Raw genomic sequence first — 18,407 nt, 5'->3', positions numbered from 1 at the left:
GACACTACGGTCCTTCCCAGACGCGCGCAGCTCGCTGCGTCCTCCTGTGGCGCGCACTCTCCACCATCCCGGGACCACTCTCCGCCTCCTCCCCTCTCCCCTGCTCCTGCAAGGGTTTCATTCCCGCCGTCCAGCCGGCCCGCTAGCCCCGCACCCAAGCTCCCGACTCCTGGTCCTTGGGGCAGGAGGAGTGGACGCTGGAGCGTGCCACGTGGAAGGAGCGCGCCAGGAGCCCTGACCACAGGTCCTTCCCGAGGGGTCCCAAAGCCTCCAGCCCTGCTCCTCCCCCCGGGTGTGCCAGACCCGCCCCCGCGCCTCCAGACGCCGTCTTGCCTGGTTGGGGTCTGTAGCGCGGAAAACGTGGCAGGCCATCTGCGACTCGGGGTCGTCTGGCTGCGCCTTGATCAGGTAGGCAAAGTAGGTGAGATCGTGGCTGTTGTGAATGAAGCGCGAGACGTGCTGTGCCTTGTGCTCGAAGATGAACACGGCCGGGTTGGGCTGCGCGGCCGCGGGGCCGACGCCCCCCGCGGCCCCGGCGGCGGGTGCGGGGACACAGCGCAGGAAGGGCGCGCTGAGCACCAGAAGCACCTCGCGGGCGGCCGGCGCCCCGCAGCCGCCCGCGTCGGGCTTCTGGCTGCGCCGCCGGATCTCGGCCATGAGCCAGGGCAGCATGGGCAGCGTGGTCCTGTGGTCCAGGCACGACCCCCCCACGTACCACAGACGGAACCGCTTGTCGCCCGGCTTCCCGGGGCCCGGCTGTGCAGGGGCGCCCGGTTCAGGCTCCAGGGGGTGCGGGAACGGCTCATCCTGAACGCAGCTGGGGGACTCCATAACTCGCGCCTCTCGAACGCACCGAGGCGGCCGGGTAGGCGCGCCGCGCCCCCAACTCTCGCGCCGAAGGCGCCGCCGAAACTGTGCCAACTGCCGCACCGGCGCCCGCGCCCGCTTTTGGCACGGCGAGACACCGAACTCCGCGCTTCAGCGGCCCTGCCCCATGCGGCACTTCCCCGGGCGAGGCTCGGAGACTCGGGCGGCGGGCACGGCGGGAGCGCCCCGCGGCCGGACTGGCAGGAGAGGGCGGGTTAAATCGTCATCCTCCTTCCTCGGGCTAGCGCCGAGGGACCGAACTTCCCCCTTCCTCCGCCGAGGGCCCCGCGCCGCCGCCGGCCGCCTCCTGCTCCAGCGCTGCAGAGCCGCTGCGGCCGCCGCACTCGCCTCGGGCAGGCGGAGGGAGGCTGGCTGGGCGGGGAATGGGCTCTGGGAGGGCGGGGTGACTTGGGGCGGAGCTGACTCCTACCAGGGTGACCGGCTGTCACCTGGAAGGTCGGGGCCGCCGGGCTTCGGCGCGATCAGCCGTGCCTCAGGAAGGGCGTGCGAGAACTGTTCACTGGAAAATAACCAGACCCAAACGTGGCCACGCTGGGCCGCTCCCCCAGCCGTCGCCGCGGCCCAGCTCGCTGCTCCTCCTCCCGGCTGCTCCGGTCCCTCCCTCGCTCCTTCCTTCCTTCCAGGCTGCTACTTTAACCGAGCTGCTACCCCGCCTCCCGTCCAGCGGGCGGAGAGAGCCTGGCCCCTAAAAGCTTTTCGGTGAAGTCACCTCTCCGCCACTTCCTCCGGCCCCTGTGCCAGCCCGCCCTTCCAATCCGCCCCTGGGGCAGCGACCCCGCTGCAGGCCCGGCCACTGCCGGGATCGACTCGCCCTCTCCTTGGTCCCCGACGTCTGGGTCCTCCCGCGCGTCTCTGCTGCCCCCTGGAGAGGCGGCCCCCTCTCAAGAGGGCGTTGGGATTTCTGTTTTTTTGAACAGCATTTATTTGCGTGGCTTCAATTCCTTCTGAAGCCTGCGTAATAAGTTCTGAATCTTATTCCAAACAGTATCCAAAAGAATCCTATTTTATTCATTCTACATACCCAGCTCAGAGGTGTAGAGATTTCTCACTCTTTTATGTGCAGTAATCTGTAGTTCCACGGAACTCGAAAGACATTTAAGGGATAATTTGATCATTCTAACTTTAAACCAGAAAGAAAAGTATTATTTTTTTCATTTGAGCAAATTAGATTCTCGTTCTTTTTACTCTTACTGAATTGTAATGAATTCGATAAGAGGTAAACAAAATAAAAGGGAAAGACTCTGAAAGTTCCCACCTCTCTCCAAAGTACTTCCAGGAAGAATGAAAATCCAAAACCCAAAGGTTTCTCAGTGTTTTCAGTTTAATGATATTCTCACTTTCTGTAAAGCCTTGGAACTATCTTTTATCCTATTTATGTAAGATAGTTATGGCCAATTGTCACTTTTCCTGTGTTCAATTTCTGGGTACATCCTGGTGATTTTATTGGAAATAAACATCCGAGCTCCAAGATGGAGACCTTATTAATTGTTTAGGTTTAGTCATTTGATTTAACCACTCTACCACTTTGTGCAAAATAGACCCATGTCCTCAAGCAGCAGTGAAAAGTTCTTGGAATGTAGATTGAAACCTTCTAGAACCTTACCAGTAACTCTCTTATTCAGATCCCATTTTCCTAGGCTACATATGTGGGATCCATAAAAGAGAGGGAAAAAAGAACAAAGATCTGGGGAGAGCATCGTTCCACCAAGTCAAACAGCTTGGAAGCTGGGATTGAGTTCGAAGTCCCAGCAGACCATTTCCTACTGGTCAAAGAAAGTGAAGCAATAAACTTGCACTCATTGATAGAAAAACAGAAGAATTGTCTTTTATCATTGCCTCCTGCTCTGAAAGCCTTTAGCCTTCTCTTTGTAACTTTTTTGTCATGCTTGTCTTCGTATGCATTGAGTATTATTACTGCTTACCAATATCTGATCCTCTCTGCATACCGATACAAGAGAAGGCAGCTCTTCTCTGCCCCTTAAAGTTGGGCACGGTCTTAAGACTTGTTTTGGCAGTGATGACTTGGGCTGCATCTTAAGCAGAAGGATTTAATTGCCAGTAGTCTCCACTCCAGCCCCCTTTCAGCTCCAGGGATCATCATGGAAACATGTGCATATGGAGGCTGCTTGTAATCAATGCAGCCCAGAATGCTGAGCCAGCACAAAGAGGAGAGCTGTCCTGCAAGAAATATCTCCTGAATAGTCTTATAGGCATCACCACCTATGACATCCACCTTCCATCCAACCCAACATCTACTTTTTCCCCTACTCACACATCCAGACACCAGACATCACCTCCATCCCCAACCGCATACCGGGCTCACTCTCCATGGGGCTTCACAGGTGCCTTCCTCTCCCTATTGCTCTTCCTGTCGCTCCACAGCTTGAACTTCCCTCACCCTTCGCTACTTTAGTGTCCATTCATTAAGGCGCAACTCAAAAGTCACTCTTCTGTGAAGATGTTTCTCACCAATCCAGAGTTAGCAGGCCTCTCTTTGCTCTTTTTTAATGTATTCCTCTATTATAGCTCTTAACGCATTCTTTGTAATTCTCAAGTGATTTGTCTGTGTCCCCCACCACAAAGAGGGCATCTTGAGAGGGATTATTTTTTTGGCCCATATTTTCCTCCAGCAAGGTAGCCGATATGTAATAGGTTCTTAATAAATGTTGAATGAATGAACAAATGAATAGCAAATTAGAATTTAAGAACCCGAAGATTCAAATGAGAGTTTTAATATCATAGAGGTGATGTACCAAGTGATTTAGTTAGCTAATTTCATAAACATACTAAATGTATCTACCAGCTAATTATCAAGTACTAGAAAATAATAGGATGCCTCCCTACAGTTGTAATGGAGCTCCGAATGGAGTGGCAAATAGAGCGCAAGCATTCGTGACTGAATAAAATTTTGAGATAACAGGGTTTTCCCTCTATTGTTCCTTTGTTCCCTGTGACCTTCCCTCAGCCCGGGCAGCCAGGGCACTGCATCTCCTCTGCTCCAGTGAAAGGATGACACAGCAGAATACAGATAACAAAAGAGTCCATTCTTAGCCTTCAGGTTTCAAAAACTAAAGACTTGGCAAAGGCAAAAGATTTAGAGTATGTGCTCAGAGTCAGTTTCTCTTGCTCTAGATACTTAGAAAAGTTTCCCCAAACTTGGAAGATGGAGATGAAGAAGGAATAAATAAGAGGTAACTACTAGGAAACCAAAATACAATGTATGACTTTCAAACCAGTAGAATATTTATCCATTTGGTGGAAAAGGGAAGAGAAAAAAAAAGAAAAAAAAACAACAACAATGAAACAAAAATAAAGTGTGATAAGTAGAAAGTTGAAAACAGTATGGCTGCAGTAACTCCAAATAGCAACTATAATGTAAATTAGTTCACCTAACCCACAAAAAGGTAACAATGTAAAGTTATCCAGGAATCTGTTGTTTACAGAATCAGTTTTACTTATTTTTGTTTATTTATTTATTTTGAGAGAGAGAGCGAGGGGAGAGGCGAGAAAGGGAGAGAGAATACCAAGCAGGCTCCACACTGTCAGCCTAGAGCCCTACCTGGGCTCAAATTCAGGAACCATGAGATCATGACCTGAGCTGAAATCAAGAGTTGGAGGCTTAACTGACTGAGCCACCCAGGCACCCCTACAAAATCACTTTTATCTGTTTTAAAGGATATTTTTTATTTTATTTGTTTATTTATTTATAAACGTTCTTTGAATTTTTTTTTTTTTAATTTACATCCAAATTAGGTAGCATATAGTACAACAGTGATTTCAGGAGTAGATTCCTTAGTCCCCTTACCCATTTAGCCCATCCCCCCTCCCACCACCTCCATAACCCTCCGTTTGTTCTCCATATTTATGAGTCTCTTCTGTTTTGTCCCCCTCCCTGTTTTTATACTATTTTTGTTTCCCTTCCCTTATGTTCATCTGTTTTGTCTCTTAAAGTCCTCATATGAGTGAAGTCATATGATCTTTGTCTTTCTCTGACTAATTTCACTTAGCATAATACCCTCCAGTTCCATCCATGTAGTTGCAAATGGCAAGATTTCATTCTTTTTGATTGCCGAGTAATACTCAATTGTATATATATACCACATCTTCTTTATCCATTCATCCATCGATGGACATTTGGGCTGTTTCCATACTTTGGCCGTTGTTGATAGTGCTGCCATAAACATGGGGGTGCATGTGTCCCTTCGAAACACCACACCTGTATCCCTTGGATAAATGCCTAGTAGTGCAATTGCTGTGTCATAGGGTAGTTCTATTTTTAGTTTTTTGAGGAACCTCCATACTGTTTTCCAGAGTGGCCGCACCAGCTTGCATTCCCACAAAATCACTCTTAAAACGCAATCATACAGAGGGGCACCTGGGGGACTCAGTTGGTTAAGCATGGGATTCTTGATTATGGCTCAGGTTGTGATCTGAAGGATCAAGCCCCTCTACGGGACTCTGTGCTGACTGCTGGGAGTCTGCTTGGTTTTCTCTCCCCTTTTCTTTCTCTCTCTCAAAATAAATAATAAATAAACATTAAAAATAATTAACACATATAGAAACAGTGCAATAAACAAATAGAAGAAAGTATATCAGGCATAGATAAGTGAAAATAAAGCCAGGGTAGTGGTTTCAATATCAAATTAAATAGAAAGTAAACTAATGAAGGGGGTCACAAAGAAAATTTTGCCAGTGAAAGTACTAAGAAGATACTATTTTTTAACACATAGACACTAAGGAAATTGATTCCAAATACATAAAACAAATAAAAGACTGACAGGAAACATAAATACATCAACACTTTTAGTTGATGACTTTAACAAATCATTCTCAGATACAGTAAAATTAAATAAACTAAGAACAATCAAATTTATAAGTTTGATGAGTAGAGAATGCAAAATTTTTATAGAGTACCTGTGAAAGAAACAAAAATTGGCAGTGCACCGTGTCACACAAGAAACCCATAAATTCCAAAGAATTGCAATGATATAGATCATGTTTTCTGACTATTATTCAAGGCAAATCAAAAACAAAAACATAGGTTTTAAAAATCATTATGTCTGAAGAGTAAAAACATAATGTTGGATAATCCTGATCAAAAAGAAAATTATGAAAGAAAATTCTATTATATGGAATTAAGTGATAAAATGATTTTATGCCAAAACTTGTCAAATACAGGTAAATGTATTGATTAATAAAATAAATAATAATAATAAATAAATAATAAATATTAATAAATAAATAATAAGTAATAATAAAACCTAAAATAATAAATAATAATAAATAAAATAAATAATAATAAAACTAAAATTTTAAAAAAAGAATGAATGAAAGTAAATTAACTAAAAATTCAACCTAAAAAAGTAGAAAAACTGTCATGGGGAAGCCCAAAGAAATAATTAAGGAGAAAGTAATAGAGATCAATTTAGATATTAGGAAAATAAAAAATGGGAAAATAATAGAAATTAATAGCAAATAACAATCTCTTCATGTCTATAAATCATCTGAATTTCTCCTTGAAGTATTTGGTGCTCATATCTTTGCATTTTTTTTCTTAATGTTTTATTTATTTATTTATTTATTTATTTATTTATTTATTTATTGAGAGGGAGAGAGACAGAGAATCCAAAGCAGACTCCACACTGTCAGCACAGAGCCCAATGTGGGGCTCGAACTCACAAAAGAACCCGCAAACCATGAGATCATGTCCTGAAGTTGAACACTTAACCAACTGAGCCACCCTGGCACCCCGCCCACCACTTTTGGTTAAGTCTGGGTCAAATTACAAAATTATCCTGTATGTGGGCATTAAGGATAATAACATTTTGTCCAAAATATATTTCGTATGTTTTTCCCAGTTTATCATTTATCTCTTTTGAACATAACAAAAAGAAAGAATACAGATTTTTTTGTTTCAAACATTCATGGAATATTCAAAGACATTAACCACACCTACCTTTTGACATTAAGATGTCTTGACAAAAATGTAGGTAATTATTCATTTACGTCAGCCCACACCTCAAATACAGGCATTACTTATTAACACTCTTGACAGATAAATGAGTGGTAAGAATAGAAAAGTGCCATTTTTTTTAAGTTAGGAAACTGAAGCACAAGCTAAGTAGGTAATGAGAGTAACGTGGTAGAATACGAATGGAATGCATGGCGACTGATGGCTAATCAAATGCACAGTCCTTTTGCACACAGAAGGTGATCAATAAATGTCTAGTGGATGAATGGATTTACAGCTCTCTCAAATACCAAAGAAGAGAATCAGTTAGTTCCAGAAGTTAAACATTTTTACAACGAAAACAGATTTTTCTTCTACCATAAGGCTGGGATAATTTTACAATAGCTATTTTTGTCTTACTGTGTAATTGAGAAGTGCCTCAAGTGGTCTGAAAAATTCTGTTGTCATAAAACCTGCTTGAGGGGTAAAAGGAAACAGTTAAAAAGAACATTTATTGGGGCACCTGGGTGGCTCAGTCGGTTGAGCGTCCAACTTTGGTTCAGGTCATGATCTTGCAGTTTGTGAGTTGAAGCCCCTCGTCGGGCTCTGTGCTGACAACTCAGAGCCTGAAGCCTTCTTCACATTCTGTGTCTCCCTCTCTCTCTACCCCTCCCCTACTCATAGTCTGTCTCTCTCTCTCTCTCTCTCTCTCTCAAAAATAAATAAACATTTAAAAAAATTTTTAAAAAGAACATTTATTTACTGCATGCTTTCAGGTCAGCTTCACCTCAACCAAGGGTATGAAATCAACCACAGGTTTTGAAGTACTATATATTTGAGTGACAATATTAGTATAGTGAGATTAAACATTTTCCCCACTAGACACTCCTTTATCACTGAATGAAATTTCACATTTATGCTCTTCAGAATTATGTAGATTTACATTGATTTAATTGACTATTTCCTCTTGGACTTTGTGAATTTTTTTTGCAACCAAAAGCATATTAATACTGAAAAAAACTGGGGCGCCTGGGTGGCGCAGTCGGTTAAGCGTCCAACTTCAACCAGGTCACGATCTCGCGGTCCGTGAGTTCAAGCCCTGCGTCAGGCTCTGGGCTGATGGCTCAGAGCATGGAACCTGTTTCCGATTCTGTGTCTCCCTCTCTCTCTGCCCCTCCCCCGTTCATGCTCTGTCTCTCTCTGTCCCAAAAATAAATAAAAACGTTGAAAAAAAAAATTTAAAAAAAAATACTGAAAAAAACTGTCCACCTGTAAAAATCTTCTTGTTTAATTACTGTTTCTAATGGGCTCTAACAAGATTAAAAAGAAATCTATTTTAAGTCTGTCATGAATGAACTAGTTCGTATTTTCCTTGCAGATTTTACTTTTTAATGTTTATTTATTTTGAGAGAGATAGAGACAGCATAAGCAGAGGAGGGGCAGAGACAGAGAGAGGGAAAAAGAGAATCCCAAGCACAGAGCCTGATGTGGGGCTCGAACCCACAAACTGTGAGATCATGACCTGAGCCAAAACCAAGACTGACACGCTTAACTGACTGAGCCACCCAGGTGTCCCCATTTCCTTGCTGATTTTAAAGTGGATCATTCAAGCTTCTAATACAATAGAGATTAAAATGAGCAAATATATAAGTAGTATTTTTAAAACCTATAATTCTTTGGAATAGGCAATATATGTAGATGGTAGAAAATTCAAAAGTTACAAGAAATATAAATACAGCTAAATACAAGCTTACCTTCCACTCCTTTGCCCAGCAACCCATTTTCTTTCTGGAAGCAGCCATTTTTACAGGTTACTATGCATGGATCTGAAAATGAGATAATAATAATGGCCCCCATTTGTTGAATACTTACCTACTCTGCATGAAGGATTTTCACAACAATCATCTGGGATAAGCAGTACTATTTTTTTTTTCCTTTTTTACTAAGGAGATGTATGCCACTTTTGATGTGGCCTCTTCTCTATGATTGGCTGTGGAGAGTCTATTCTGCCAGTCTTTGGGTCATTTTCTGGGCTATTTACACTGATACGGATGTTATCTAAGTGTATCTGTGGAATGAGGTGATCTTAAAGCCCTCCTCTTCTGCCATGTTATCTAGAAGCCCCAGATAAGTAGTACTACTATTCTCATTTTATAGGTGAGAAAATAGTCATACAGGCATTAAGAATCATTTTAAGGGTCACACTTTGTATGTAGGATTTGGTTCAAACAAGGGCCACTGCACATATTTGTACAGATTGTATCAAATAGGTAGTATAATAAAGACAACAGTTAAGAAGAAACTAGCTGACAGGTCGTGATCTCATGGGTTGTGAGTTCGAGCCCTGCATCAGGCTCTGCACGGACAGCACGGAGCCTGCTTGGATTCTCTCTCTCTCCCTCTCTCTCTGCCCCTCCTTCTCTCTCTGTCTCTCTCTCTTTCTCTCAAAAATAAATACATAAATAAACATTAAAAAAAGAAAAGAAGAAAGTAGCTGAACTAGAGTAACAGTTTCTATGCTAGTAGAGATTTGATAAAATTTACAATGATGCCCTAAAAGCCTCTTTAGCTATTAAGAGTTACTTTTTTACTTATAGGTGATATTTATTGGATACCTACTGTGGTCCAGGCATTGGAAACATACTTGCCAGCTCCATGTTGTTTGTCCAGTGAAGGTTGCAGATGAGTGAAATGGGGCCATGGGAGGATGCCATAACAAAACTCTAAAATATGTGACTTTGATTCCAGGACCAGGTGGCACATAGGAAGGAAACTGTTAGTGGAGGTTGGAAAAATACCAAAATAATTATTTCTGGAGACTGGAGAAATGGTGAGAAAACTGTTATAGAAGCTTAAAAAATAAGTGACTCATGTTATGTAGCAGGCATTCCCTGCTGTAACTTGAAAGATAGTGTCTTGATGGACTTTGGGGTTTGAGCAGAGATTTCTAAGCAGCAAACGGAGAGTATCAGCCAGTTTATACTAGCTGAAGTATAAGGAGCTTCAAGAAAAAATGGACTTAGAAAAGAACTGGCCAATTTATAAGCAGAATCTAGAGATTCAGAGAGGCTAGAACCTGCCAGTCTGGAATATAAATTATCTCTTATTTACAGCTTCTCAAGCAAGTAAGATTCTCAAATTAAGACACGGCCCAAGGATAAAGTCAAATCAAAAGTATGGATGTAAGACACTTTTTAAAGGCTTCTAAGGAATTAAAAAAAATTTTTTTTAATGTTTACTCATTTTTTGAGAGAGTGAGCATGAGTCGGGGAGGGGCAGAGAGAGAGGGAGACACAGAATCTGAAGCAGGCTCCAGGCTCTGAGCTCTCAGCACAGAGCCTCATGTGGGGCTTCAACTCACAAACTGTGAGATCATGACCTGGCTGAAGTGGGGCGCTTAACCAATTGAGCCACCCAGGCGCCCCATGGCTTCTAAGGAATTTAAATTGGTACTTTATCAGCTAAATAAAATGGTTTCTTGAAAGCTTAAAGATGTAGTCCCACAGAAGCCTGATCCCAAAGTAACAGTAAATCAGTCTGAAAGGAGAAAACTGTGTTGAAAACAATTGTGGCTTTGGCTTCTAAAGCATGGAGTGGGATTTGATCTGATATACAGAAAGCCCCCAAAGTTCTTTAGGGAATTGTATTAGCAAAAGTACTGCCAGCCTAGACTCATAGAGACCATGACTATTCAGATTGTAAAGAGGTTTCTGGGCCCCTAACTTTACACAGACAGGAACAGCAGGAAAGTTGTTCAAAGGGCATTTGGGGGGATGCAATGGAATTGGGCATTTGGATTTTAAGTAACTGTGGGATTTTAGAGCAGAGAAATCAGAGGATATTCGAGCAGAGAAATCATACAGTTCTGAACCCTGAGAGACAGATCTGGGCTACATATATAAATTTGAGAGTCATCAGCACATAGTAAAAATACAAAAGTACAAATCCAAGCTTTCAGCCTTGGTTGAAGTATAGGTGAAATCTTGGGACCCCATATCACATTATTCAATGAGAATCCTAATAGAAGCAGAAAATGGCTGACACAAGTGAGAATGCACGGCACTGGTTTAGTTACACAACACTGTCCTATCAGGACATATCAAGGCATGGAGAGACTTGCAACAATGGGAAACCATTATTACACCTAGAACCAAAAAGTCAATAGTAAAAAATGTCAATGGAACCTCACAGGAAGCACAGCCCAGAGGAGCCTTTAGTTGGGGAGCCACACAGCTACTGCTATGTGACACTGAGCAGGGAAGGGGCAGAGGAGAAATACTCTGACCTTGCTGGCCTCCTGGTTTGCATCTCCTGCTGGTATACCTCCCATGGGACAAGCCCAAGGAGCACAGGTGATATGAAGGACAACATTCCAGGGCATAAGGCAAGGAAGAGAAGGGCAATATATCCAATACACAAATGCAGAATAATAAGCACAGGATTTAGGGTAAAGGTGAAGATTTAATAATACTTATAAATCACATATCACAAACTCGCTAAGGATATGTAGCACGAGCCAGGAGGAAAGGCAGCTATGTTCAATGTACGTATACAGGTTCTGTCCCTTATAAATATGAATTACTGAAGGCACCTGGGTGGCTCAGCCGGTTGGGTGTCAGACTTTGGCTCAGGTCATGATCTCATGGTCCAAGAGTTCAAGCCTCACGTCAGGTGCTGACAGGTTGGAGACTGGAGCCTACTTCAGATTCTATGTCTCTCTTTCTCTCTGCCCCTTCCCCGTTTGTGCTCTCTCTCTCTCTCTCTCTCTCTAAAAAATGGATGAGCATTTAAAAAATTTAAATATGAATCACTGGACAGTTTGCTGAGAACAACAAAAAGAACCTTTTTTGTGTGATAGTCTACTTTTTCATTACAAAAGGATTATCATCATCTTCTTTGGAATGCAGCATTAACTCAAGACAATAAATACTGCAAAGTTTGTTTTTCATTTTGTTATGATAATGTGTTAATGCACCACATCAATGTTGCCTGAAACTTCATTGTTGTAACAGTTGACTCCACACAGCTACGTTGTAAAATATCCCCAGCATTGTGATGACTAAGATACTACTATAAACCTAGTAACTTTCTTCTGTCACTCCACTGGTATTTAATTGGCATGAAATAGATTGTTCATCAGGGTTCGTTAACAGATTTATTTTTTTCCTTCCCCTTATAGAATTATTTAAACAAAACAGTCTTTGAGATTCCAGCAGCTTCATGTCAAGACAATGTCAAGTATCTTTCTTACTTGACTTGGATGATAATTACAGTCTCAGGAGCTGATGACATCAACCATAGTGTGCTGACAAAGAGAAGGCAAGATTGCCGAGGAAACCCTGAGGAACGTCAACACTTAAAGGAAATACAGACCAAAATGTAGTGTGCAAAAAGCGTGGGAAGGATGCACCAGAGACATAGGGGGAATGTGGTATGAGGGACACCCTGTTTAAGAAGTGGTCCACATTTTTAAATGCGGCATCCAGATCAGACCAAGTGAGAACTGAAGTGGTTCCATTCAGTGTAGCCACAGGCTGGTTTTTGATGACCACAGCAAAAGCCCTCTTACTAGAGCCATAAGCTGTAGATTGCAGAATGAAAGTGACATGCAGACATGAAAACACTGAGTATGGCTGGTGTTTTAGGGATGTTTGGCTTTGAAGAGAAGATAGGGTGGTCGCTGAAGAAGGGGGCATGGTGAAAGGAGGGATTTTTTTCTTTTTCGGTTGGTTTGGTTTAGTTGGTTTTTCGATGGGAGAGAGCGTTGAGCATGGTTAAATGCTATTGAGAGAAGTTGAATCCACAACAGAGAGAGGAGCTGATCAATGGATGGAGCATCATGTCTGTTACAGAGTAGGTGCTCAGTGTTTATTAAATAAATGAGCAAATCCCTTGAGAAGCAGGGAGGCATTCAATCCAGAAACCAGGTGAAAGGCTTATCTGTAGACAAGAGGTAAGATATCTCTTCTATCAGAAAAGCAAACAAGAGGAAATAAGTGGAGATGCAGGCCCTTTGGTAGATGTGGTATGAAGAACTAGAGAAATTTCCATCAGTTTCTTGAGTGTCTCTTGATTTCGGCTCAGATCATGATCCCAGGGTCATGGGATCAAGCCCTGTGTTGGGCTCCACACTGAATGTGGAACCTGTTTAAGAGTTTCTCTCTCTCCCTCGGCCCCTCTCCCCTACTCGTGCATTCTCTCTCTGGAAAAAAAACTAAAAACATTTCCATCAGATGACTTCTATTTTCTCTATTAAATGAAAGATGGGATCATCCGAGGGAAATAAAAGTATATTGGAACCACTGAGAATAATGAAAAAGGTCTGTGAAATACTTTCATGTTCTGGAGAGATGCTTCAGAGGAATGCCCCTTTAAGCACCTGCCAGCCTCTGCAGTATATAGTGGCTCATGAAAAGGGTTGCCCTGCATATACTCCCGGTACTGGGCCTCGGTATTGAATCCGGTCATCTGGCACCTTTACCTTTTCCTCACTCACTTGAAACTCTAGACCACAAACTTCAGTATTTGCTCTCTCCTTTATGTTCCTGATAGTGCTCCACCAGATTTGAAACATGATGGCTCCTGGGAGTCCATGGCCTTCCACAGTTCTGCCTCCCCTCCCCCAGACAGTGTTACATCGTTCCACCTTGAGGGCATTTCTTACAGTTCATTACGGTACTGAGACCTGCCTACCCAGATACCCACCCAGCCATCAGGGCACCCACCAGCCTTCAAAGGAGCAAACTGAGCATAACGTATAAGAAGTAGGGTAGGCCCACTTCATTGTCCACATAGTCCCTTCCCACAGAACTTGAGTCGTCTTTGGGCAGAGTTACAAGGGCCATAGAAACCTCCCCATAACCCCCTGCTCTAGCCTCCCAAGGGCTTAAACCCTCTACTGTTTCCTGTGGCTGATGGTGGAAAGGACTTCTCTAAGAAAAGATCCTGCTCAAAAGCTACAGCACTATGATCTTAGCCCATGGCGTCAAAGGAAACCCGATCAGGATATTCACAGAAAACCTAACAGCCCCCTGAAAGAGAACATAGTCATAAGATGAGTGGTTTTGTTACACAATCAGAGGAACTGCCAAATCTATATAAGGATAAATATTATAACCCAGCATGAAAATGGAACAGAAGATTCAGTAAATTATATGTTAATTTGCAGTCCTTACCTAACCAATAAACAACATGTGTATAATGCATTTGCTTACAAATTTTAGGGAATCTTAAATCAGTTCTCAAAATTTAGCTTCATAGAAAACTTGGCCAAAATAGCTGATTAACTAGCAGTGAGATTACTGAAGAGAAAATACTGAAAAAGGTGGCCTAGAAAATTCATTTTTAAGCACATGGATTGAAGGACAGGATGAAAGAAATAAAAACTGATGGCTGAGGAGTTAAAAACAAAACACTCCAGGGAAGCAGTGGGATTTCTTCTGGATTAGTTACTAACTTTCCTCGTCAATTTGCTCTAATATGTGTGGAATAGGTTATTTAGATGAGGCAATATTTTTTATGGTTATGGCTACAGCTCTAGAGTAGAATTATTAATTTGTTTTGGATCATTAAACTCTGTACGTACCTTTTATTAAAATTTCACTCCCTTCTCAGCTACCCATTATGATATTCCATTTTAAAGTAATTCTCCTTGGGACATCTGGAGATGTCCAGTCAGTTAAGCTTCTGACTTTGGCTCAGGTCACCATCTCCCAGTTCATGAGCTCGAGCCCCACGTTGGGCTCTGTGCTTATAGCTCAGAGCCTGGAGCCTGCTTCAGATTCTGTCTCTCTCTCTCTCTCTCTCTCTCTCTCTCTCTCTCTCTCTGCCCCTCCCCTGCTCACACTCTGTTTCTCTCTGTTTCTCAAAAATAAAGATTAAAATAAAATAAATAAAGTAATTCTCCTTTGTTAAGTGATCCATTGCTTTCCTCCAAAAAAAAAAAAAAAAAAAAAAGGCAGTGAGAGGCAGATCTCTAAAAGAGATCTTCCTTTTTCCTCTTCTCCTTTTCCTTCTTCTTCTTGTTACTTTGCAATAACAGAAGGATTCCTGGAATAAGGGATGCTAGAAAATCTATCTTTTTGGAGTTCCCCATTATAAAAGTGTGGGAAACCTGATTTCATTTTCCAAACAAGCAGTAGAAAAGAATTGTGGCCAAATTTCATGCAAAAAAATATTATGAGAAAAGAAGAAATAAGGAGACTAAAACCCACACACACAATGATGAAGACTCTTCAGAAAGATATGCAAACACATTGTGAAACTGTAAAATCTAATATTTCCAAATAAGCTAAAAATTTTTAAGAAAATATAGCAGCCATTAAAAAAAGACCCACATAAATTAGCATTAGAAAAACTCAAAAACTGCAAAACAAGAACCTGGGGTTCTAAAGCAGGAAACCCAGATTTCTGCTAATCTTCTTTCATCTGTCCCTTCAAAGACCAACTGGAACCCATTCATCTCTGGGCTAGCTTGGCCTTTGCCATGGCCCTCAGCAATATAGAAATGTCATAGCAGATTAAGCACATGATAGCCTTCATTGAACAGGAAGACAATGAGAAAGGTAAAGAGGCAAAGGCAATGTAAAACATTAGAAAGGTGCAATCTTGTGCAAACAAAAAGACTGAACGTTACAGAATATTATGAAAGGGATAATGCAGATTGTGTAGCAGAAGGAAATTTAAATGTCCAACTTGAATCAAGAAAATTTAAAAGTCCTCTGAGCCAGAAATGACCTTCTTACTGACCCACGAAAAGCAAAATAGATGCTCAGTAAGGTGGTAAAAGATACAACCAGGCACTGAGTGCTGGAAACACTGGTCATCAAGGGTTTATACCAGTTGCTATAGCTTCTAATGACTGTTTGCTGCAGGAATCAGGATCTCCTTCCATTAAAGGCGGCTGAAGTGCAAAAACTTATCCCTGTAGACAAAATCCCACGAAAAAGATGCTGAGGTCTAAATTGATCAGAGGCCTACTTGTCTGACTAAATAGCTGGCAGTGTTGAGATCCATGATGAGGTCACAAAATAAAGGTTTCCAATACCCTAAAAAGCCAGCTGGATCTCTTAGGTTCAGGAATGATGCCAGAAATACGGTGAGCCTTGTTTGGCATGAATAGCAACAGAAAGGTTTTGGATTAAGCCTTTGAGAGGTGGAGCTTTCTCCACTGCATGTAACTATAATAATAAAGCATCTGATATTTGAAAAAAACAGGATTTTCTAGGTCCCTTCCTTTTTGATGTTCTGATATAGTTCTCTATTCATTAGTGGAATACCTCTTCCATAGCTATTGCCTTTGTTCTAATCATTAACATGGGGATAAAGAGGCCCTTGAAATACAGGAACATGCCTCCAATTCTAGAAGTAATGCAACTTTCAGGGGTTCTGAGCATGAGGTAGAGGAGATCAGACAATGGTTGTATGACTTTCATCCAGTTTTCTGCCCTTTTTCTACTTCCAGAGATCTAATTCAGAGAATTTTACGTGAGACAGACCAGGGACTAGACTTGATTCCCCTCACTCCTGACCACAAAATCCAGTGTTCCTGGACAGCTGAAACCCTATGCCTGTTGAGTAGCATGTTTGCAGATATGCAGAAGCAGGATGCTTCCCAAAGAAGGGATTCTACTAGGAAGACTGGCAAAGACCCAAGCAAACCAGTCTGCACGAAGGTGGACTCCAGTGCTGCCCTTTCACCTATTTGTTCCCTCATTACAATACTACAAATCACGCCCAGAGGTGGGGATTTAACGCGCTAATGAGACATGTGGTACATGATGAAGCATGTTTTGTCCGCTGTACCTGCATGCCGAACTTCTTGTATTTCCCCGCCCCTACATGCTTAGATGTCACTCCTTTCCCACGTCAGTTTCTTTAAAACCTTGCCTCAGCCTTTGTTTGGAGAGCCAGCATGAAGGACCCTTTTGTTTGTGCTATGTCCCTTACAGGGGAGCCCAAGCCCCAATAAAAGCCTTGCCTGGAAACTCCAGCTTGGCCTCTAGTAAATTTCTATTGCTTGGAGAGCCCAAGGTCCTGAGTGGGTGACATAAGTACCTTTAAGTCTCTGCTCTTTTGGTTTAAAATGCATGTGGCAAGCATTCATTATTGCAGTAGTAGCTTCACTGTTACTTGGGCCTAGTAGTTTTCCTCATAAGTAAATGTGAAACAGGTTTATGTGAGGAGAAAAATGAAAAAACTCAGGACATAACTAAATATTTCTTAACAAAGCATAAACAAGAAGGAACATAGAGCATATAAAAGCAACAAATAGTATCTTAACAGAAATAGAACTATAAGAGAAGAAAAATGCTAAAAATCAAACAGAAATGAAGGAAAGGGTAAAAAGGATTTGAAAGTAACAGATAAAGAAGACAAAGAAAGTTCCTACATATGAATATCCAGAAATACCCAAAGAAGAGAACCAGAGCAATAGAACAGAACAAATGTGGAAATAATCTAAGAAACTTTTCCTGACAAAAAAAAAAACAAAAACAAAAACAAAAAGAAACCTGGAAAATCTATTGAAAAGCAAATCATGTGCCTGAAAAAACTGACCCCAAAATGGCCGACATCAAGAATTATTCTAGTAAGATGAATGAATTTTAAATGTTTATTTATTTATTTTTAGAGAAAGAGAGAGAGAGAGAGAGCCAGCAGGAGAGGAGCAGAGACAGAGAGGTAGAGAGAGAGAATCCCAAGCAGGCTCTGCACTGTCAGCAAAGAGCCTGACACAGGGCTCAATCCCATGAACCATGAGATCATTACCTGAGCCAAAATCAAGTCAGATGCTTAACTGACTGAACCACTTATACACCCCACTAATGAATTTTAAAGAATAACTTTAAATATTTTTTTTATATCAAGGAAAAAACCCCAAAAACAAAAATGCAATCACTTATAAGAGAAATGGTATCAATTGCCAGATCTTTCTACCTCAACCCTTTATGGGTTAAAGATAGTAGAGTGACATTTTTGACACACTCAAGGCAAGAAAATGTGACCTAAGGGTCCTGTACCATGCAAACTTATATTCAAGTATAAAGACCATAGACAAATTGTTATGACCATTCGTGAACTAAAGAAATATTGTTTCCATGCCCCCTCCTAAGATATCTACCGGAGAATAAGCTTCCAACAACCAAAATGACTAGACAGACATCAACATCAGGACTGGTGGGAACCATTACATATATATTGACTTATGGAACTAAGACAAAATAATGGATACAAAGGACAGGGTATAATATGTTATTGGTCACATGCTGTAATGAGGTGGAGAGTACAATTATCAAACATAGGAGGGGGGGGTGTGAAATGGGGAGAACATATGAAAAGTAAAACAGGCAAGCTGACTGCCTTATAGTTATTACCTGAAAATAAGAAGATATTACTTCACATCAGATGCTGGGAGAGAGTAAGAGGAGGAAGGAAGAAAAGGTGGTCAGCCAATTTTGATTATTTCTCATAGTAGATAATAGAAAATTACTAAGGGTACAGCATAATGGTATTAGTATACAAGCAGCCATCCAAGCAAAACCAAAAATTTTACCAGTAAAAGAAAAGCTGG

At 41.8% G+C, this 18,407-nt stretch overlaps 2 protein-coding genes and 1 pseudogene across 12 annotated transcripts in view; 2 read left to right on the top strand and 1 right to left on the bottom strand.

The window, feature by feature from the left end:
• The window catches only part of TBC1D4 (TBC1 domain family member 4), a 190,473-nt gene extending 187,015 nt beyond the window's left edge, over positions 1-3,458 (bottom strand). For 3 of the 11 annotated variants that reach the window (XM_040487344.1, XM_040487345.1, XM_040487348.1), the window contains exon 1: positions 334-1,469. In XM_040487344.1, coding sequence (XP_040343278.1) covers positions 334-831 — 498 coding nt within the window. In that variant the 5' untranslated portion in view covers positions 832-1,469. Of the gene's footprint in view, positions 1-333; positions 1,481-2,810 lie in introns of those variants that run through there. The other 8 variants (XM_040487346.1, XM_040487347.1, XM_040487350.1 and 5 more) reach the window with 6 other exon arrangements.
• The window catches only part of UCHL3 (ubiquitin C-terminal hydrolase L3), a 100,844-nt gene continuing 82,765 nt past the window's right edge, over positions 329-18,407 (top strand). The window contains exon 1 of the mRNA XM_040487357.1: positions 329-408. The gene's annotated coding sequence lies outside the window, so the exon portion shown is untranslated. The remainder of the gene's footprint in view (positions 409-18,407) is intronic.
• On the top strand, positions 14,643-16,644 carry LOC121037848 (V-type proton ATPase subunit E 1-like; annotated as a pseudogene).

This window comes from Herpailurus yagouaroundi, unplaced genomic scaffold (assembly GCF_014898765.1).
Source record: "Herpailurus yagouaroundi ecotype Mexico unplaced genomic scaffold, PumYag 164, whole genome shotgun sequence".
NCBI classification, from domain to species: domain Eukaryota; kingdom Metazoa; phylum Chordata; class Mammalia; order Carnivora; family Felidae; genus Herpailurus; species Herpailurus yagouaroundi.
Note: the sequence above shows the minus strand (reverse complement) of the source record. Positions and strands in the feature narration are given on the sequence as shown.